Below are 23485 nucleotides of genomic sequence, written 5' to 3'. Positions count from 1 at the left end.
AATAGTATTTCAGAAACCACTCACCAAACACATATATAATACCAATTAAAATTTTTCATATAAAAATGCATAATTTCAGTCATTCGTGTTCATATAATGCCCCTCTGCGCTATGATTTATTTTTAACATTATGCGTTGTTTCATGTAACCAATAGAAGTCAACTGAAACAACTAGGTACTTTAAATGTTCAATTGACTGTCCTATAACAATTTACATGCTTAAATAATATCTCGTACAGTATATTGTAATATCTTTACTTTCATTGATTAAACTTAAAAAAAATGACATGAATACAGAATACTACAATCTTCTTCCAAAACACATATAATTATAATATAATAAATATTTGATAAACATATAAAATATATTAAGGCCAATAGAATTGCTTTACTGAGAATCAAAAATATATTTATTTGATTCAAGCAAAACTTTAAATATATATAATATTATTACATCTAGGTAAATTATTTTGCTCATAGAAATAAGAAAATATTGCATTATACTTTTCTTATATCTATTATTACAAAAATACACAAAATAGTTCAGAGACAATAGGTAAACATTTATCACATAACTCAATTACACTAATTTTTCAACTATAACATCTTATAAGTTATAATACTTAATGGTAAGAAAAAAAAACACAGGAAGGAATAAAAAACATTACGCTGTATCATGGACATAGTTGAATTGATCTCCAAATTTGTCTCGAAATTTCCTCTGATCCATACCATCCAAAATTTTAGCAACTTTCTTCACAGATGATCTACAAGTATAATTGTTATATAATTAAACAGTTATATAATTTATTGTTTAAAAAATACTGCCATATAAGCAGTACATTTTCCAAAATATTTTATTGCCAATTCAATAACAATAATTCTTTGTATTACTTTATTAAAAATCTAAATGTACTGAATCATTTGTATATGTTACTGCTAAAGTTCAAAACGCGGCTTAAATGCAAATTATACATACTACTTGGTTAAAGTAAACACTCAAAATGTAAAATCATAGATTTCGTACATTAACCGGTTATTTTGTACATTAGCCATTGATGAATGAATGAAGTAAATGGTTAGAAAAAATAGACAAACCTGGTATTATATTATATTTTCAATGACACTCAATGTAAGATATGAAATAACTTATGGTGCTGTTTTTATGATGTGGAAAACGTTCAAAGATAAGATGGCATTTTATAAGTTATACTATAATATACTAATAATAATAATAATAATAATAAATGACAATAACAATATACTATAACACTATTTCTCACCAGACCCGCTTATTTGGCAATCATTTATCGTTATCGTTTGATGTTTATTTCTCAATATTAAATTTTACTTATTTTATATTAAGAGCTATAACCTAACCTTTACGAATTTAACGTCAGATGAAATTGAAGTGTTCGGAGTAAAACGTGGACTTCTGCACTCTGCAATATGATGTGTTCAAAAGACAATTTTTATGTGTGTTTTAATAAATTAACTGTGGGAAAAAACCAGAATTAAATTTAATTATAACAAAAAAAAATATATTCCGAAATAATATAAGAAATTAAAAACGCGAAGTCAAACAGATTACCGACTTATATTAATTAATTTTATTGAAATAAATATATATTATGAATATATTAATAATATTTTAGATTAGCTATAACAAGAAGGTTAAAGTTACTTTGTAAAATAATTCCTAAAGTTTTTATTCAATGCTAAAGTCTGAAATTGGCTAATGTGCACATTATCCAGGTAATATGCATATTATTATCTAATTTCAGACTTTAGCCGTAACATTAGATATACTATATATTATATTATACTACTATCGTAAATTGAACACTTCACCACTTTATGCCAATTTCTAACCAATGTTGACTTTTATATTTGATAACTGATTATAAATTCACAATAAAATTCAAAATTACTTTTTGAACACTTTTTTTTCCAGCCGGGCACGTGGAGTGTCTTGTTCTTTTTTTAAATTTGTCAGATTTGAACTTTGTTTACGGTTCTTTCTGCTTCCTTTTTTCGGCATTGTAAGATCAACCCCTGTTTGACGCTACACAGATAAATAATTGTCTACATTAAAATATCTATACAAAAATTAATTGCACATCAAAATTACAAAACACAGTCTACCTGTATATCTTTAAGCAGCTGTGGATCTTGCCAATCAGGTACATTCTGTTTTTTCTCTTTTTCCAAAACTATTTTGTTTTCCGGATCGACAACTCGACCAAGCTCATCTCTTAGTACAATTCGTCCATGAAACGGACACTACAAAAATAATAAAATATAATAACTTAAACTTATGAGTTTTAATGATTGTATTTAATTTACCTTAAAACGGTCTTCTCTTGGGCATAATCTACCGCTTGGCAATGGGGCTCTACACTGTCTTTCTACTCTTTCGAATTTTCCAGTAAATTCGATAACTCGTGTGCGTAAATTTTCAGATCCTCCTGGCAGTACAATACCGTCACAGTCAGTGTCCATTACGGAATTCGAAGTCCAAAAACTATGACCATCTTGATTTGTACTGAAAAATGTGTGAAATATCAATTTTCATAAACAATCATAATTGAAACTTGAGGATTTATAGTAATAATTTATGTAAAATGTTCTAAACCTACGAAAATTGTAATGGATGAATTTGTTTCAAATATAATATAATTTATTAGTTAGTCGTAATTTCTATATTTCTACGAATCGTCGGGGCAGCTCCATATCCTTAGATAGCAGTTAGGTTGATTTTAAGTTTACCATGCAAAATAATAGAACGATTTCGTATAGGAGTAACTATGGTCAAATATTTTTACTATAGTTGCTATATATGCAAGTTATTCTATAATAATATTTAAATGTTTGATGATGTAACCCACTTACTTTTAAAGTGAATTATTCCCTTTATTCCAATTGTGCATAGAAGGACGTGTTGTTTTGTAAAAGTATATGATCATTAATAAAATGTTAATTAATGTATACAAATTATCTATCCAAACTCTAACTATTCGATACCTACTGGTTTGTTTCGTTAACTGTTTTTATATTATATTATTTTATCTTCTTCTTTTTATACATAAAAATGATTGTGTTTTTTAGTACTCACTAACAAGCCCGAATAAGAACATTTTGAGGCCCAGGGGCCAAAGTTTTAAATGAGGCCCCTGTACGAAAAGAAAAAAATAATAATGTATAATATATTATTTAATATTAGGTAGGTACCTGTTATAATAAATATATATAGGTATTAGGTACATAGAAATAAATAATGAATAATGTATCATTTCATTTATAAATTATAATTTACAAGATTTTTTCCTCGCTAAATAATCATCAATGTTTTTTTAGGTGATTTATACAGTGTTATAGCCTATAATAAACAAAGTAATAGACATATCTGAGGCCCCTAAATAAATACTAACTATCGAGACCCGGGGGCCATGGGCGCTTAATCCGGGCTTGCTCGCTCATCTAAAGCAGGACTACCTACATATACAAATATACGGCACCAAATTGTGCAATAATATTCTTTGAGACTCTGGGAGAGTTTAAAGCTTTGTTGTTCAATCTATATGGGTGGCTCACGCAGTAATTTTGTTTTGTACCAGGAAAATCCATTATTTTTTTTTTGGTTTATATATAAGATTGCTATTAGTTACAGAAATAGAAAATACTTATACAATATAATCTATATACATAAAACTAAATGTTTTTTTGTTGAGTTGTAGCTTATATACTCGAAAACTACTCGACCCATTTTCATGAAAATTTCAGATTGTTCTTGAATTTCAGTAAAGTTTGGAGAGTAGTTAGAACAATGTTTGTAAGCATGCCAACAGCTACTTCAAATCTACTACAGGTCCATCATATTAGTTCCCAAAGCTAGGTATATCGTCGACGCCGATTTTCTCGGAACTCGGTCACACTAAAACCAAGACAAACCTAATAATGGCGCCGTATTTTATACAGTTAGTATATAAACATAATATAATAAAAACGTAGTATAGGGTGCGGCCTATTAGAAATGCATGTACTTAAATATTGATATTCAATTAATTATTGTATTGGAAATCGTAATTTATGCCACAATTAGGAAAAAATGAATGTAACCCAGACCCTAGATTGATTAGAAGTCATAGTACACGGAGAACGTGTACAATAAATGTGCACTAGTATTGAGGAGTATTTTATGTAGTGTAAAATAAATAATATAACCATATAAACGGTTCGAAGAAAAACTATGGACGATAAAAATACACAGTGTTAAGAATCGATGGCCTTGCTGCTAAAACGACACAAGTGCGCACGTGTGTGTTTTTAACGATGCAAAAATCCAAAACACACCCATACATTTTAAACACATTTAACCATAAGCATATTATATTGAACATATAATCATAAATATACAAATACATTCAATATATTATAGTTTATTGGTTTATAAATAACTCGTATGCTGCACATCAGTGAATGATGTTAACGCGATATTTCATACAATTAAGTATAAATGTTTTCCAACACACGGTATGAGATGTTAAAATTGGCTAGTTCTGACTTCTGGCACGTGGATTGTTAAGTATATTAGATCAAACAATTGGTTGGATTGTTTTTTTTAATTCGTACGGATTTCAAACTGGCGCCCGCACTGCCCGTCACGTACCTACGCGATTTTATTTAGGAAAAAACGAAATTCGACAGTAATTCAGTGGGTAGGTAATAATAACTATTATAGTGTTGCACGTCAATTTTTCGTTTAAAAAAAAACCCAGACCTCGTTTGAAAGAATAAATAGTATAAAAACTAAAAAGTATTTAAATGTACTTTTTTTGTACTTTATCGATTTATACCTTATTCTAAATGCACGCGTTCGTTTCGCGTAACTCGGGCACGTACTATGGTTATATAGGTTATAGGCTTGTTATTTATTAAAAGACAATTTCTAACACCATCATCGAAGCCACTCAGGAGCGTTGCGTTAATCGACAACTCGTAAATGATTAATGATACGATACTCATACTCCTATCATAGTACCTGACCACGGGACACGGACATTTGCTATTAACTTTAACAAAATAAAATATAAACATGCATTTATAACACTGTAGTTATCGATTCTCAAAAGACTAAGAGACGGCTACTCAGTAGTTAGAATTTTTAAATTGGAGTTATTTTTAATTCACTTCCCCTATTGTTGTTGAACAAACTACAGATTCATTCCTACATTAAGATCTGATTTATGAAGAGATTTTTCATTTAATTTCATACAATTTCACAATATATTATGAACCCTACATATTGTAGTTAATATGTTTAATGCCTTACCTACCTATTATTGAATTATTAAAGCATTAAATAAAAAAAAAACAGAAGTTCAGAATTATAATTCCTATATCTATATTATGTCAAAAATAATTAAATGTTGTTGAATGTTGATTCTGAAAGGCGAAACAGTTAGTCCCAAGAAGCATATTTCAGGAAAAAATTACAAAAGCGCCGTTCTGTTATATAATAATAGGTAATATAAAATAATATTATGTGATCGAGGAAGAAAACATAGTTAAATTCTGTTCAATCCCATTTCCGAGATGAATCACAAAACTTCAGACTACATATTTTCTATCTTTTTTCTGGACAATAAAATTCATTCTCTTTGTCGATTTTTCTTGTTATTCCATTTTTTTATTACAGCCCTACTCTAGAGTAGAATCGCATATACCAGGGGTGGCCAAACCACGGCTCGCGTCATAGACTTTTGCGGTTCGCATCTTAACGTAACATTAACGTAAGAGCCAAGACGTAAAAAAAAAAAGGTCATATAATATATAATAATATAACCTTTTTTTTTTTTTTCAACTTAGCTCTTCAATTTTTATTAATATATTTGGTGGCTCGCGAGTCTCTTCTCGCTGACCACCCCTGGCATATACTCTATTGTTTGTCGTACTTTATGGTTATATTCTTAGAATCTCGAAGTATTCCCTTGGCAGTGTTTCCTTACATCCTACAAACGATACATACCGATTTTATTTGCATCATAAAATAAACACAATCTTTTTTCATTCCGAAGACTGTGTACATAATACATTAATACTGTACTTTTTTTCAGTATATTACTAGTTTAAAATTGTTTTGACCACCGAGACGGACCAAATGTTTTTTTAATAAAGTTTACCGTCTAAATGAAAAAAAAAAAATTCGGGATAATATTTACGGTAAAATACGAGGAGCTGAAAGTTGTTCGTCTTCCCAGTGATATAGATCGATGTCGAACGGCAACTTCGGCACGGCTACGGCACTGTTGCGATTGTCATCTCTCTCCGAAACTTTTGTGGAGTCCGCGCGGTCACTGCAATCGTTTTGAGTCTAAAAATAACGTACATAGATGTATATATATATATAATTTTTTTTTTATATCGTATCAAAGAATCTACCAAAGAGACTATACTGGTTTAAGTACATTGTTATCGGGTTTAGCTAAACATTGAGCCAACAGATCGTCGGCGGACGATTGAGGGAGTACTTCTTCCATGTCGGAGTCGCTAGAACAATCATCATCGTCTTCGTAGTACGTGATTTTGTTTTCTCGGCTCGTCAGGTCGGTTAAACGCCGCTTGAGTTCGATCGTTCGTTTCAAGAGTTCTCCATCTATTTATTTATAGGAGAGAATCACAATATATTAAAACTAGATCAAAAATGTACAACGACGTACATTATAATCTTAATAGTTGATAGCTCATGATGTTGTCTTTGTATGAGCTTATAACTGATTTTTTATAATACATTTTTGTACTCACAATGATTATTTCTATACTTAATATTATTCACGATAAATTATTTATTATTGTAATTTGTTATTTTTTTAAATTATTTTGTATATATTTTTAAATTATTATTCGTGTATTGATCTTCTCTGTATTTGGTTATTTTATTGTATTTCTAGTTATATTACTTACCCTGGACCTCCATACAAATCTTCTCAATGATGACCAGTATGATTAAGATAAATATAATTTTAAAAATAAATAAATAGATTATTCTATCAGCAGACAACAAGTACCTATATAGAGGTGTGCGCTCGCTTTTGTGGATTATAATTAAGTACTAGTATGCACGTACTCATAAGTTCAGCTAATTCTAATTAATGTGTAAATGACCCAGTCCCCTCCCCACACCGCGTATAATAACTCTAATATATATAAAATATATATTACTCGAAATTTTAGCTATGTCTTGCAACCATATTTTGATTTTTGGTAAGTACTTGTCGGATATCAGCTTTACTTGTTCGTTTGCGCTTTCAATTATAGCCAAGTTATCTTCGGATTTCTTCACCCTTTTTCGGAAATCTAAAACAGACGAAACACGAATGCAATTAAATACACGCTTCCAGTATAATATACATCAGTTGAAAATTTTCAATTCAATAAATTTAAAAATCACCCGGTCTCAGTGTGACTGCCACGGTGTGCGCGGCAGGGTCAATTATGCCAGTTTCTCTGTATCTTTCGTTTTCGTCGCCCGACTCGACCTCTGTGACAATTTTTCGTCCGGAATCCGTCGACGACAGTTCCGATGGCTTTAACGGAAGGACAACGTCTTCCTCCGCTTCAGGTATAAAAAACTCTTCCGGAGTGGGAATTAGCAATTCCAGACAACTCTCCAGGGTTCTAGCCGCGATCGTTATTTCCGGTTCGAGATCTGAGCAAAAGTGAATTTATTCAAAGATTTCAAACGCATATATATATTTATGTATGTATATATACTATATCCTTAATGGCCAAGGGGTTTATTTAAGGTTAATTTTCAGTCAAAGAAAAAACAAATATATAGTGTGTATACCATTTATTTCAGTTTCAATTTTTTTCAATTTCTCATCATTCAAACGCCGTTGTCGCTGTTCCCTGTCCTCCAGTAGTCTCGCACTGGTAATGGACCGCACGGTCATCGATTCGAAATCAATCTGAAATGTTATACCCCACACAATGCACATTATATAGTTAAAGAACATAATATAGTATAGCATATACTATATATACTATACTCTATAGTCTATAGACTATCTAATGTATTGTATCCTTGTGTATAGTGGAGGGTTCGAAGAATATCTAGGGTGTAATGGTGTATACAATATACATTACACATGTATAGCAAATATAATAATACGATATCATAATAACCTACTTTTTTGTATTTGTTCAAATACTTAAACACAAAATTAAATTCGTCTTTAAAGTCCTTCCCAAACTCATCATTCCATTCCTTGATGCATCTAATAGAGTAAAGTTCCAAATCCGTAGCGAATTGTTTAGGCGGGGGCAATGTTCGTCCTGCGTCGGTGTTAACTGTGAGTTTTAGAAGAATCGAAATATCGACGATTATTAATTTTCTAAAATGTTCGAATTTCCTAAAACAAATTGCACGGTTTATAATTTTTTTATTATCATCCTTCTAATAATCTATATTGACTCTATAGTACAAATAACCAACAATATATTACACAAAAATGATAAAAATTGATATGATAGGTGTACTACTACGTTAAAAAAACATAAAATACATACTTAAAAAGACGATCACAAATTCGGAGCGCACTCAAACGAATCTGAGAATGTTTTTCTTTGAGTTGATGAAATAGTAATGCATGAACTCTGTCGATGTAGATTGAGGATTTTCTAAAAAATTCCCATATGTAAATAAAGAATTAAATAAACAAATTCCTATATTTGTATAGTAAATTAAAATACAAACAACATATTATTTAATATTTACCTATCGGCTATCGCAGTATAAAATCATTATTCAAATTAAAACTTTATTATACTTTAATAGTTTAATCTGATGAATTCATCTATTTGGTACCTACTATAACCCCCCCCCCTCTATTATTTTCGTTTTTAGTTTAAACAATTTATGCATACACTAAACATTATAAACATTGCATTATTACTGAACTATATTTTATTATATTTTGTATTATATAACATACATGAAAAAATGTAATTGGAATATTATTTCCGTAAATAAATTATTATATTGTATTGCATAGTATTATATTATTATATAGTAATAAATAAAAAAATACATTAGATATAGGTTTAGTTTTTATGAAATCTTATGAATTTTTTATAGAAATTATGTAAAAAAAACCAGTATATTATACTATTTAGAAATAAATAATACAATTATGAAATTTATAACGGACACCAAAATTCTGCACTTTTGCTTGATATAGTCTCAAATGGATCGGTTTGCAATCAGAACGACTTCTCCGCATCATTCAGGTCCCAGGCAACTAAGAATCCATAAAATTAAGGTCCATCTATACGTCTCCATTTGATGATCACCACGGCCACATCTATTATATATCTATACTGCACCAGAGTCCTGTCTACAAAATTATATGCATGATTTACTGTGTAATGAGTAAAACTTAAACTCAAACTTAAAATTGTTGTAAGCCCTCTAACAATCGAATATACCTATAAGTAGGTATATAACTATCGTTCCTGCAATTATGCACATAATTGGCTTATACTTTATAAATTATACAATGCAGCTTAACGTGATTATACTTTATATAAATAGTATTATCCTTAACTCAATATGTTTATCATTAAACATGAAAAAAAAATGGTGGGGTTATAATTATTTTGCGGACGTATATAATATTAAAGTACCATTTATTTTCATAGACTAGCATGGTTATACGTCAACTTTTATTTTTAATAATTAAAAAATTATATGTAGGTATAGTATAATATATGATATTATACTATACCTATACATTAAATACCATAAAAGTTATAACGTATCAATCGTTAGATTTATTTATGTATATACCTATACTATATTTTTTTTTTTAATAAACCAATATTATGTTTAGATACCTATCTATCTACCTACTATAGTACTATATATAAACGATGATAAATTCAAGGTATACATAATAATTATTATTAAGAAAAAATAAAAACTTATAACATCCTATAAATAGCTATAGAAACGAATTCGTACTTATTTAATAGGGTAAAAAGCTCAACAACAGGCTTGAGAGACACTAATAATTTGAGTACCTATCATCAAATGACAATGTCCTGCTTATTATACCAAATTATACACTTGAGTAATTTTAAATCTATACAGTTGATACATTATAATACAAATACGTCATATTTTTTTGAACCAGTGATGTCGTAGTTATACATACCTATAGGCTACATTATATACCTATAATTAGCAATTAGTAATTAACAGCTATAATAATAGCTACTATACAGTTTATAGTCCTCATTCGACCATGAATTTATGACTCAAGTAAAATACACGTACCTACTTATAAGTAATTTATAATAAAACTGGTTACATAGGTAGGAATTTTATATATAAGTATGCGCGACATGTTGAATAATGTAATAAGGAAATGAGCGACGGACACGATGTAAATATAGGTAATATATCCTAGGTATTATATCCTCTCGATTATATAAGGCGTAAAAAAATAAAATTATAATAAAAAAACATTTACTACTCGTGACCGTTGCATTTTGACATTTGGTAGACACATGGCCCACTGAACTACTCAGTCAAAATTCTATTTAGATACATCAATATTGTCAAATAAGTCATCCGGTTGACAATTGACCGGGAAAAAGTGGTTCTCGTTTGAATAGAAAATGGTATCACTAAAAGATATAAGTAAGAGTGAATATGATAAATATCGGTAATTATTATTTATTAATTACTGATTTTAGTTTTTAAGTCAAAGTAAGTAATATTTTAATTTATTCTAATTGTATGTATTTATTTGTTTATGTTTGCTTCTTTAAATTAATAACTTAAGTATAAATTTATTCTTAAAATGGGTTATGTGTCTTCATATGTTTTATTCTTTGGTTCAAACTACCTTAAAGATATAAATCAATCTTTGGATAAAAAAAAACATTTCTTTATCGTCAGTTGTTAATTTTAAATTCTAAAATACGTATTACAAATGTTATGTTAGTTTATAACTACTTTTATAAATACATATGACGATTTAGATTTTAAAGTCATTTTAGGCTAACAAATAATTAATTTGAAGTAATTTTGTAATTTTGTAATTTTAGCCTATTTTAATTAATCATATTATTAATATACCTTAATTATTTAAACAATTTTGTTATATTACTGTTAGGTTTTGAAAAAATCTTATTTTGAACGATTAGTTTAAGTATTAAAGTTTATTTAGATAACGGAAGTTGTGTGTCATACTATTACACTAGCCCTGCAAAGTACGAGTAGCATCGTGTAATATCGTATTACAACTCCACTCATCTAAGACAGAAAATATTTATATACTTCAATTCTCAGAAAACTAATCCGTTTCGAAATATAAAATTAAAAATGCATGTAATAGTCGTTCAAAAAAGTAAGAAACTTAAAAAAAGATGACAACGATAAAATTCGTAAGAAATATCATTTATTTTTCAAAAATGCTTTTTTGTCATGAAATTATGTTAAAAAATATTTTTGAAAAGGTGAAATTTATTTTCTACGCTTTCTATTACCATTTACCGCACAAGCATGACAGAATACCGCACAAAATGCATAACCCAATATTTCACACAAAAATAGTATATCACACAGATTTATAAAAATATATAGTCTAATATTCTGCACACGTTTTCAGAAAGTAGACGAAAAATTAACAAAAATAAATTTTGGGAGATGGCTGGAACTGATCAACCAAGTACCTACCAAAAATTACTGGGCTACAATAAAACCGGGTGGTTTGCACTAATACCTGGTATCGAAAGAGTTTTGCAGTTATATCTTATATATGTACCACTAAAAGATTATTTCTCGGGCATATAAAAGTGTCCAACAGTTTCAAAGACTTTCATAGTGTTCAAATTCTGAGTTTCAGTTTCAAATTCGGTTATGATTTTGTTTTTGACATGTGAAAAATACAAGTCTTAATTTGTATGCGGTGATGCCGTAATGGGATATGTATCCAGTATTTCAAAATCTCTTTCGTCATATACGTATTTTGCACATTTGTGTGGCAATGCCCCATTTTTTGCCGTACGCTACAAATCCGATACATTCCGTCGATTATTGTTATTATCGCTATATGTATTATATACTTACTTCCTTACTTACGATAGGATGCTAATGGGCCATTTTTCCGCAGCTATACAAATTACATAATTAGATTGTAGCATCCCAGATAAATTTTGCTGTATATAATATCCAGGAACCAATAAAGTTGACAGTCTACAATCTACACCTATACCTTATTATCTAACTTATGTTATTAGTTATTACTTATTATCGGTTTCAATATTTGTTCGTGTCACACGAAGGTGCACTTCCCTACCCTGTTGGGCGGGGAATTTTGTTTCATGTACATATTATTAGTATTATACTTCCCAGACGAGTTTAATATTTTATAGTCTGTCGTCGGAGTTCGATAATTTAACCTAACCTAACGCCCCGCCCCGACAAACCCGTCTGTTCGAATTACTTTAGTACCTAATAGTGTCAACGAAAACTATCGTTTTTTGGCCCTGAATCACGATATTAAAAACACAATAAATATTAAGTTGAGATTTTTTTGTTTATTCAGATCGAAAATAATTATATTACCTATAAGTACATCTACTACGTGACGGAAAACATTTTGGTACAAGGTGATACCTAAATTGTATAAATAAATAAAATAAGAAATTGTACCCTAGCTATTTGGGTGATAATAATTATATAACAATGAAACAAATTAATTAAATATAAAATATTTTACATTATGTGCATACAAATATTAATTTCTGAAGAGGGGGTGCTCTACTGCTATCCGGATAATTTAAGTAATAGCCAATATAGTACCTAATTAAATCGATGGACAACACATTTTAGTAATTTAAATGTACACCGAAACAACTGTTGTTTATCAAAGGATATCTGAAACTCGATTAATATACAGACGCACAGTTTTTGGCAACAGTTAATAATTGTGTTAGTAGGTACTTCCTGCCTATTATTGCGTTCCGGACTTAATTAAAACGTACCGACTACAGAGTATAATAATAATAATAACACAAAGTCAAATATGCACTGTACATTCTATAGACTATAATAATATAGTGACTATCATACGACGTCAGTGCTCCGCCACATCAGTAAAATAATAATAATAATAATATGTATTATGCATAACCATAAGTATTCAGTACATCGCAGCATCGTATAGAAAATCACACACGATTGCACAGTAATATAATATCTTAATTTATTCTTAATGTGTTAAAATAATAAATTAAAATAACCTATTTCAGTGCGTATACATTTCGCATATATGTCGCAGTATTATGCAATACCCACCTACGTTAAATACGATATCGTATTTCGCGCCTATACGTCATAATACTCATTAATCATAAGTCATGATGATTAATGTTATGTATAGATAAAGGTGAATTTGTACGATTAGAAAAATAAAATAATCATCGCATATGATTTCCGTTTTCGATGAAGGAACGCGTTTACATCACACGCGCATCGATTAAGATTCGTGTCGTTGAAAGAATTCGTTGTTATTTTATCCTCTATCAGACAACAATCATAATATACCCATTGTCGGGCAGAAAATAGTATTAAACACATTTTGTCAAAATGAATCCTACGTGATGTGAAATACGTATAGACGTCCATATTTATACGCTTACAATTTTTTTTTTTGGATTAATACGTTGTAAAAATGAACTATGGACAATTAAATTGTATGAATTACATTTTGTCACTACTCACTTATACCTTGAAAACTACTACAAAAAATGTATATTAATTTATATTAAATTCATATTTTTTTTTTTTTTTATTTAACTTGCGTACATTTTTGCGAGTTAACATTTACGACTGTGGATTCTGCTGAACGGTGCGTGTAAGCAATAATTAATTGTCTCAATATCATTCATGAGTTAGTACGACAATAGTACTGTGACAGGTCGTAATGAATTTTGTACATCAATCGATCGAATATTAATTGACGATTGCACACAGATGATACTTAAAATATGCAATAGAGACCAAAAATCCAAACATTTTCAGTCAACATGATATTCAATTTCAATGATCGAGCTCTGCTTAAAATAATTATTCAAACGCGTTAATTGTTGTTTTTCAATTGTACTAAAGTTACACCAACACAGTTACGAATATTAAAATCGACACCATAATATCTTTATTTTACATTAATTAATTGTTTCTAAAGCTGTATCAATAATGATTATTGTGTATCAATTGTTTTACTTTTACACACTGTTTATTATAGGTATTATGATTTATAAATTATGATATATAGTAAGTATACATTCATCAGTACCTATAAAATATTGAATAAATAGGTACGTAATATTAAAATATATCATACAATTTTATTAACTATTTACATTATAGGAAAGATAAAAAAATATATCATCAAAGAGTTTTTTTTTATAGATTTATATTTTTATTAACCACAGTATAGTATTGATCACAAAAATTTGAATTATAAATGGAAATTGTATAAGGTAATATTATTATAAGCTGTAGGTACCTAATTGTTCTAAAAAAGCCACGCTTTAAAGCTAAAAACATCACTTAAGTAAACAAATAAATATGTTTTACAATATAATTAAAGATGGTAAATACTAAATATGTATAACTGTTTATATAATAAATTAATATAAGTTAATAGTTTAGTTATGTCAACCAAAAGTAATAGGTAACCTAATAATCATTGGTTATTATTATTATTAATTATGCTTTTTACAATATTATTTTACATTCTACTCCAAAAGTTAATACGTTTCATACAAATGAAACGTTACAGTCACATACAAATCATTCCATACATTAAAACATTTATTTTTAAATGTAAAAAGTAAACGTAAAAATTAGGATTTACATATTTTATTTAAGGTAGTAACCCCAAGGGACTCCCCTCTCCCCCACACCTTCAAAATAATGTCAACAGATATTGCTTTTAATATTTTTCATTTGATATGTATTTGAATTATTTTTAAACATATGCATAAGAGCAAATATCTGAGAATTATTATTTATTATAGTTATCATATAGGCTAGGTATACCTCAATACCTTAATTTTAAATCAGATTCAATTATTGTGCGTACAAACATGACAAAAAAAAATATTTGAGAAAATATAAATAAAAATTACTTGATGTAAGATGGTTATTATAATTAAATACAATATTAGTTGAGTATTAGTTAAGACCCCACCGTCAAAAAAAAAAAAAAATAATCTTTTCTTGCTTCACCCTGTTTTGCAAGTAAATTTCAACCAGAGCCACATCTAATACTGAAATTAATTTGAAAAGTCAATTAATTAGTATGGTATTTATTTAAAAGCTTGACAAAATATTTAATGTAGGTATATTGTGTAAAATTAGCTAGGTAATTATTGAATAACTTGTTTTCTAAACTAAACAAATTCAATTTAACTTTAATAATTTACATATGATTTAGTATGTTTTAAATTATATTCTGATTCTCCAGATTTTTTCACTAGAAAAACAATTTAATCATGCTCATAAAAATGTTACAAACTAGGGCATTAGGTATAATACATCTATCTACATAATATTATTTTGATACAATAATTTTAAAGTTAAGATTTGGACTTAATACCGCATAAAAGGCATACATTATTCTATATAAGGTTATTAATATTAATCGTTTTTAATTTTTAAAGGACTAGACTGTTACAAAACAAAACAAAAATATTATAAACCTATAAAAGTGAATTTTAATTTTATTTACAACCAACATGAAAAATTAAATTAACAAAAAGGTTAGGTAATCATGCATCTTATTTTAATACTTATTTTTAAATAAAATTGTATGAAAACCATATTTTTAAAATATATTTGCGGTTAAGATTAGTTTATTGAAGTTTAATAGAGAACAGAATAGTATATAATATATAAATACTGATGTAATTTAAATAAATGTAAAATTGTAATATTTGTGCTTTATAAATTGATATTTAACATACATATATTATATAGTATAACCATAATCATTTTTCAATAAATAAAACTATTGGACAAACACACATTTACACAAACAAAATAATAACAATTAGCAACAATGCCATACTCACTGTCAGTTTAAGATCCATACATAAATTAGACATTGCATTTGATTATAATTTATAATAAACAGTGCCAAAATGTTGACAAAACCAATCATTAGTAGCGACAAGTAAAAAAAAAATAATAAAAATAAAATAAAAAAAACCCTGTCAATAAAAGTCAAGATCATAGAATATTACTGGTTATGTTCAACTAACTAAGTTTATCTTAAGATTACTTCCAATATATAAATCACAATACACACAGAAAATTTGACTATTAATTATTACACATCATTTAATTGCATAAATTATTTAACAATGGTTCAACTTAACATATTTAAAATCTTATACCTAATTCTTCGATTGTCAAAACATAATTGAAAAAATATAAATTGCTTAGATGTTTGGTAACCTAAAGAATACTACATGCAGGTAGCCTAATGCTGTGGAATAAATAGTTTTTATATCGATTACAAATATGTACTGGCCATTATAACTAAACAAATAAATATAATTCACAAAAATAAATCATTTTGGCACAAAAAAAAATGCTGGTGCGCTGCATTTGAGTATTAATAGGTATTGGTTATATAATATAATATTATACTACCTATAAAATATATTTTAGGTAGGAACTTACTAAATTTTTAGGCTTGGATAATTGTAATTAACATTTTAGCATTTTGAATGATAATTTATATTTATAGTATAGATCTTTCAAAGAAAAAAAGATATAAAATTTTTAAAAATACACTAGAAAATAAATTAAAATATGATTGATTCGATGTTTAACAATTGGAGGAATGTTAAAACTACTTGTGTAAACATATTAAATAAACTTTGAATGCGCACAAATATATTTTAATCATAAAAAAGTATTAATAGTAAAAATAAAATAATATTGTACAAACGTCCAATTAATGTTTTTAAAAACAATTTTATTTTAAACCTAATAGTGTCATCAGTTTTTTTTATATGGTACCTACCTACTCAATAGATTTTAGATCACTATAAATAACCAATTTCCTAAATTTCACTTTATAAATAAATTAAATGCCTAAATAGTAATTATTATCTAACTATTTTTATTTGGTTTTAATAAAAATTACAGATATATAATATTAAATTAGTAGTGAATTTTTATATAATTTGGTAATAATTACATAATTAGGCTACAAAAATAATATTAAAAGTCTAATAGAGGATGTATTGAATACTTGATAATAACAAATTTAAAAATTGAATTAAATGATAAATCTTTGCCCTATCCTTGGGCTCTAAATAATTAGATCAATGTTAACAGTATTGCGCATTAAGTTCCGACAAAAAATTAAAAGTTTCTTATAATTGCATTGTATCCTTTAACAATTATCATAGAATTTGATTTCTATCAGTTTTAGGAATTTTCATGATTTCCATTGAAGTCTGTACAATTTAAATAGACTCACTGTGATTCTATTTGACAGAAACACATCCAGTAGATGTATGTATTATTTACCTATACTCTAGACTGAATAATGAAATAATTCATAAATTCATCCAGATTTACATGTTTATTTCAATTAATCATTACCAGCTTTTAGTCTTAAACGAGCAAAATCTTCAAAAATGATATCTTCATCGTGAGGTGGTGCAGGGCTATCTTCATCTAATTCAATCAAATTATCTACGCGTACACCGTTGTCATCAACTGCTGTACCAGAGATTGCAACATTATTGGATATTGGAAGCACTTCCTCTTCAGGCTTGGGGTGCATCAAAATAAATGGAAGTTCAGCTGTCAATTCACCAGCTAGAGTACCCAGACACAGTTTTACCTTCACTTTATATTGAACAATAATTCCTAGGTTTTCTTTTTGTGAAGGATTGCTCACTATTGTCGAAGACGCAAGATTTGTATCTTCATGCTTCAACTGCCCATCCAAAGCTAATCCACGTTTATCTTTATTATTATGTAGAGTTGGCTTTACTGTATATACTTTGGACAAAGTGAAACCAGGACCAACAGGACAACCGTCTTCACTCTCTAGTTCAGCAACAGTACATTTATATTGGGCAGTTGAAAACAGACATATATCGGCAAATTGTCTTACAAAAACTTTTACTTTTTTTACAGTTCGGTTAGAATTGTTGGCTATGTGGACATTGACTGATATACTTTCCCCGTGGTAGTAAAGCTCTTTGTCCAAGGATGCTTCTAAGTATAACTTGTTCGGGCTCATAACAAATTCTTTATACACTTCAACAGATGGTTGCACTTCCTCTTTTTTGGGTGCATACATAATTTTCCTAATAGCCAGCCTTATTGAATTTCTCTTGTGAGGTTTGTCTTCGGCTGTATCGCCAACAAACGCTTTGAACTCATAGTCTACTCCACACGGTTTTCCTGTATCGCCCGCAGCTGGTTGCAGCGTAACAGATGCTGGGCAATGAGGTGGCAATTCAAAATAAAATGGTATAGCATTTGGGCCAAGTTTCTTGATCAAACGTTCTTGTAGCCTAGTTGGAGTACGTATATTGCCAACAGGATATATTTGTTCGGAGGCTATATAGAGATCTTTTCGAAAAGTCAAGCCCAGCACATCCAAGTCTTCGCGACCATATCGGAAGGCAGCTAAAACATGGCCAAATACCTTTCTTCCTTTGACATAATCGGGATCGACCAACACTACGCCGTCAATAGGGTCAACGTTGGTGATGTGGTCAACAAAATCCCTTTTTCCCAAGTAAACAGTGATTTTACCGTTCGGCGAGCTCTTCTTAAACACCCTGGTCGGCTGTCTAAGATTGCCTCGGGCCACCGAGTCTGATTCGCCGTTGTTCTTATCCGTAGTTGCGAGCATAATTGTTTTTATGGGTATATCAGGTAATATATATTAATACAATGATATAATATCAGTTATCAAACGATTATGACTATTTACAATAGCTGCTAAACAGGGTGACGCTCAGGATTGGATTGACGGTGCGGCATAGTGTCGTGTACGTTTGTATAGAGTAATACACTACGAAAAAACGTTAAAGGTTGGTTCCCAGCATTTTACCGAAGATTGTTCGTTGGAGTTACAAGAGTAATATTATGTAGTTATGGATGGTGGTGGTGCTAGTGGTAGTGGTCGGTAGTAATAATAGTGGTAGACAATATTATTATTGTACAACGGTTATACGAGTTATGTTTTTGAGCGTTTTCGACTTAAGATTTTGACACTTACTTGCAAATATTTTCGATTTCGTCGAACAACTTGCGGTCGACGTCGTTTTCGCCGGTGCTGGTCAAACGTTCGACGAGTTGCGCTGCTCGGCTGGCCGTACCGTAGTCCAGCGTCATGCTAGGTCGGCGCCGGGTTTCCTACTCGGTGTGTTGCCTTTGCACGACTGTCCAACGTGTATGGTTGGCGTCGACGACGGCCTGTCCGGGCGACGGGAGCTGAGGTGACTACGACTAGGTAGGCACGTAGACAGCAGCGGTCGATGGTGTGGTTCGGCGGTCACTGGTTGTCGCGACGACTGACGCTGAAGACGTGCGACAGCGGTTGTGCAGCGACGATGAACGAACGCGTCATCGGTGACGACGAGTGTTCGCGACGACGGCAACACCTACGCGACGTTTACACTGGAAATCGATTCGTAATAATAACAATTAGTCTCGTCTCGCGCCGTCCAGTCGTATTGCGGTGTGCGGTCGGTGTTACGAAACAATGAGTTGTTTACTTATCTGTTATTAAATATTACTCATTAGGACAATATTATAGCACAATATAGGGCGAGATGATATAATAATAATATATATATTATTACTATCAACTATAATACTCAGTCTGTGTCTGTGCAGTGCGATGGTTTTCCATTCCGCGCTCGAATAATAATAATAATAATAATATGATACGCGAGCACTACGGCTGTGCGATTGGCGCTTGCGTTTGTGTGTGTGCGCGCGCGCACGAGAATACGCGAGCGTGCAATAGAAATATTATAATATATTATAATAAATAATAATACATTTTTAGTTTTTATGATATAATTTCATTATTATCGTAATATCATCAATCAATTTTTTCTATATTTACGTTGCACTATTCAATGCCCGTTCAGTTCATTCGTTTCCTCCCGCCAACGGATTATCAAAGCAGAACACATCGCACGCTCGTACATCACATAGGTATTCCGACTCACGACCTTATACTATTTATAATATAATTATATATTATACGATATGCGATATTTTTGGAAAATACAATTCAACCTATCGTCACAGATTTTAACTTAGATATGTGCTATGATTAATATAAAATAAATAATTAATAATTATAGTAATAGAAATTCTGTATTTATATTTGAAATTTTCTGTATGTATTGTATTTTACTGTTTACTGTACAATAGGACAATAGGTATAAGTGAATGTTATAAAGAACAAAAATATTTAAAACACAGGGAAGTGGGGTTATAAGAATCTATTGAGATATTTAAATGTGAGCGCTTTAGTTTAAAAAAAATCAAATCCCGCAGAATTAAATATGAAATAAATATGTATTATTTTTTATAATTTTCGTATTATAATCGTAAAGATCATTTTAAGGGACTTTTAAGTTTTTACGTTGTCGCACATGATTCCTCCTAAAATCGATATCTATATAGGTTACACACGGAATTGATTAAATAGTATCGCGTCGACTCAACGATTTACGATACTACGAAATTGATAAAACTATTATTTTTTTTTTTAAGAATTATTACGTACTTAATATTATTAATATTATTCTAGTAATAGGTATACTTCTAAAATCGTTCTACCTCGGTAAATAATGATTACGTCTCAAAATCTTGCGGTGACGCTTTTCTTGTTTTCACCAAGAATATTATTATGTTGTTGTCATTATTCAATTGTTTATTAATTATTATCTACTTTATAATGTAAATATTACTCGTTGTGATAGTTGTTATTAGTTTATTACTTATTATTATTCTTATTATTATTATAATAAATAACCGCGGTGTCCAGTGTCCTCTGAACCTGAGTCTAATGTTGTACTGTAGTTGAAGTTCACCACGTAGTACGTTTAGTTTTTGTTGATATAGGTATGTATCTACATTATCTACTTTCCAAGTACAATACAATACTAGTTTTTTTAGATAATAATTATTGACAGTCGTACTCATACTCGTACTCATTTAACATGTCATTTGTTATGCAAATTATGTTTTAATTTTTTAATACTACCGTGCGAGTTTACACTTAAGTGCCAATAAAATTACGTTTTGAATTATGAATTGATATAATATCAACAGGTCACTATTGTCAAAAGACACTTATTTGCCTATAACCTATAGGTATTTGGTTATTTTGGTTATTAATTGTATGTAATTCATATTAATGTCGCATATATTTTACCATTTAAAACTTAGATTTTTTAAATCTTGCAATTTCATTATTATTGTTACATTTACCAACATTTGAATTTATTACCTAAATAACCAATTTTCAATTAAAATTCTCAAAATATTTAGGATTTTAACCTAATCTCGTACTTAATTGTTGTTGTACACTGAAAAATATGTATTACAATATCAAAGTTATTACATAGTATTCAAAAAATGTTTGATAAATCCAATATAATTTTTTTTTTTTTTACAACATAATTATTTTATTAGGCGATCTGTTACGAAAAGTTGAAAAAAAAGCTTAATTAATAATTTTTCTTAGTACACACAGGAAACAGAGTGAAAAGACCTCCCAGTGGAAGTACTTCGTCAATAGATAGTTAATATTATAGCTAACTCATGCGCTTGCAATTACATTTTATTTTTTTTTTTTTTACATAATTTTTCATAACAGCTAATGAATTATATACTCATATGAGTATGTGAGCATGACATGACACCACTGTCTTTTTAATCTCTTTTTGGGATAAATCCAATATTAGTAAATCACAAATATCCAATAATTGATTTTTGGTAAGTGTTGTGCACTCATAAAAAAAATAAAATTATTCCTCAATTTGTTTTAGCACAATTAGAATATAATATATTAACTATTAAATATGTATCAAAGAATCAAAATCTAAAATTTATTTTTATACTTAGTACACAGATTTTGGGAATTGTATATATTTTTCTTCTGGTTGTAAGTTGGTGCATAATATGTTGTGTTATTCAATACCTATATTTTATTGAAAAATACTTTCGATATTTTTATTTTTTATATCTATCTTTACGTTGAAGAATTTTATGTGTGTTTAATGTTTTTAACAATATAATATATATTTTTGTAAATATTTTATGATAGGTACTTATTGACATTGTAATTTTTACAGATAAAAAAAAAATGCTGTCATTAATAGATCCTCGTTTTGAATGTTCTATTTGCCTTAACTGTTTAAAGGATCCAATGCTGACAAGATGTGGACATCGATTTTGTTCTGAGTGTATAAGTACATGGCTTAAGTAAGTTAAGACAAATTATATTTAACATTTTATTATGTTTTATTTATTTAGCTCTTATATTAAGGATCATAATGTATTTAAATATTGTATTATATTAATTTCAAAAATTTCTGTAACATTTTGTGTTACTGAGTACTGCCATACTATATTAATAAGGACAGTTAGACGGTTGTTCATAGCTAATTGCTTTTTACTGGATCGCTGGCAAGTATAAACAATGATGACATAAGTCATAATGATTAACAATTTGATAAAAATGTATAAAAAGTATTCCTTGCACTGAGCAAAGCAAAAAAATAACTTCTAACTCCACTCTCTAGTCAACTATTGGAACAAAAGAGAGTGAACAAAATTTGGTTTTGTTATGACTGGGTATATTAATTATTTAAATCAGGTAATCTTTTGGTAGTGGAAACATTGACCAGTATGCCGAATACAGATTACTATTATTTCCTAATATGACTATCCAATTGGTACGGTGATTACAGACACTGGAGAGGTTGTGATAGTGGTGGTGGTGGTGGTGGTGTTGTTGTTGTCTTTCAGTGGCATAATTATTGCATATATTCATCACTTAATTAAAATATGCACTTACAATTTTTGTTACGTTACAAAGAATATTTTTATGAATGCATAGGTAACATGAATTATTAACTGTATACATTACCTATATGATATTAAAATTATGTTTGTTTTAGGCGTAAAAGTCAAATTTGCCCCATTGATTTATTACCCCTGACTATAGAAGGTTTATTTCCCGATAACTACACAAAACGAGAAATAGATGAGCAAAAAGTTGCTTGTTTAAATATCGGTTGTGATGTAATAATACCATTGTTAGAAGCTGATCAGCATTATTCATCATGTGGATTTAATAAAAACCACGTAAGTTAGTTCTATAAAAGTTTACATTATTAT

The 23485-nt window shown here is 29.2% G+C and overlaps 3 protein-coding genes across 3 annotated transcripts in view; 1 reads left to right on the top strand and 2 right to left on the bottom strand.

Annotated features, from left to right (window-relative positions):
* Positions 1 to 498: 498 nt before the first annotated feature.
* On the bottom strand, positions 499 to 19961 carry LOC100159530 (UV-stimulated scaffold protein A). The gene is made up of 12 exons (XM_001945900.5): positions 19338 to 19961; positions 8572 to 8682; positions 8192 to 8414; positions 7850 to 7970; positions 7451 to 7708; positions 7222 to 7356; positions 6468 to 6655; positions 6222 to 6373; positions 2347 to 2545; positions 2146 to 2283; positions 1932 to 2065; positions 499 to 767 (listed from the first exon to the last, which is right to left on the bottom strand). The coding sequence occupies exons 1-12, from the start codon at positions 19451 to 19453 to the stop codon at positions 665 to 667; spliced, it is 1878 nt and encodes a 625-aa protein (XP_001945935.2). The 5' UTR covers positions 19454 to 19961; the 3' UTR covers positions 499 to 664.
* On the bottom strand, positions 16657 to 19338 carry LOC103310972 (arrestin red cell). Its single transcript, XM_008190475.3, has one exon. The coding sequence runs from the start codon at positions 18966 to 18968 to the stop codon at positions 17688 to 17690; it is 1281 nt and encodes a 426-aa protein (XP_008188697.1). The 5' UTR covers positions 18969 to 19338; the 3' UTR covers positions 16657 to 17687.
* Positions 19962 to 20153: 192 nt separating the features above from the next.
* LOC100575177 (TNF receptor-associated factor 3) overlaps positions 20154 to 23485 on the top strand; it is a gene marked incomplete at its 3' end in the record, with an annotated part of 138801 nt that continues 135469 nt past the window's right edge. Inside the window, exons 1-3 of the mRNA XM_029491496.1 lie at positions 20154 to 20284; positions 22438 to 22567; positions 23266 to 23452. Coding sequence (XP_029347356.1) covers positions 20206 to 20284; positions 22438 to 22567; positions 23266 to 23452 — 396 coding nt within the window. The remainder of the gene's footprint in view (positions 20285 to 22437; positions 22568 to 23265; positions 23453 to 23485) is intronic.

Source organism: Acyrthosiphon pisum, chromosome A3 (genome assembly GCF_005508785.2).
Source record: "Acyrthosiphon pisum isolate AL4f chromosome A3, pea_aphid_22Mar2018_4r6ur, whole genome shotgun sequence".
NCBI classification, from domain to species: Eukaryota; Metazoa; Arthropoda; class Insecta; order Hemiptera; family Aphididae; genus Acyrthosiphon; species Acyrthosiphon pisum.
Note: the sequence above shows the minus strand (reverse complement) of the source record. Positions and strands in the feature narration are given on the sequence as shown.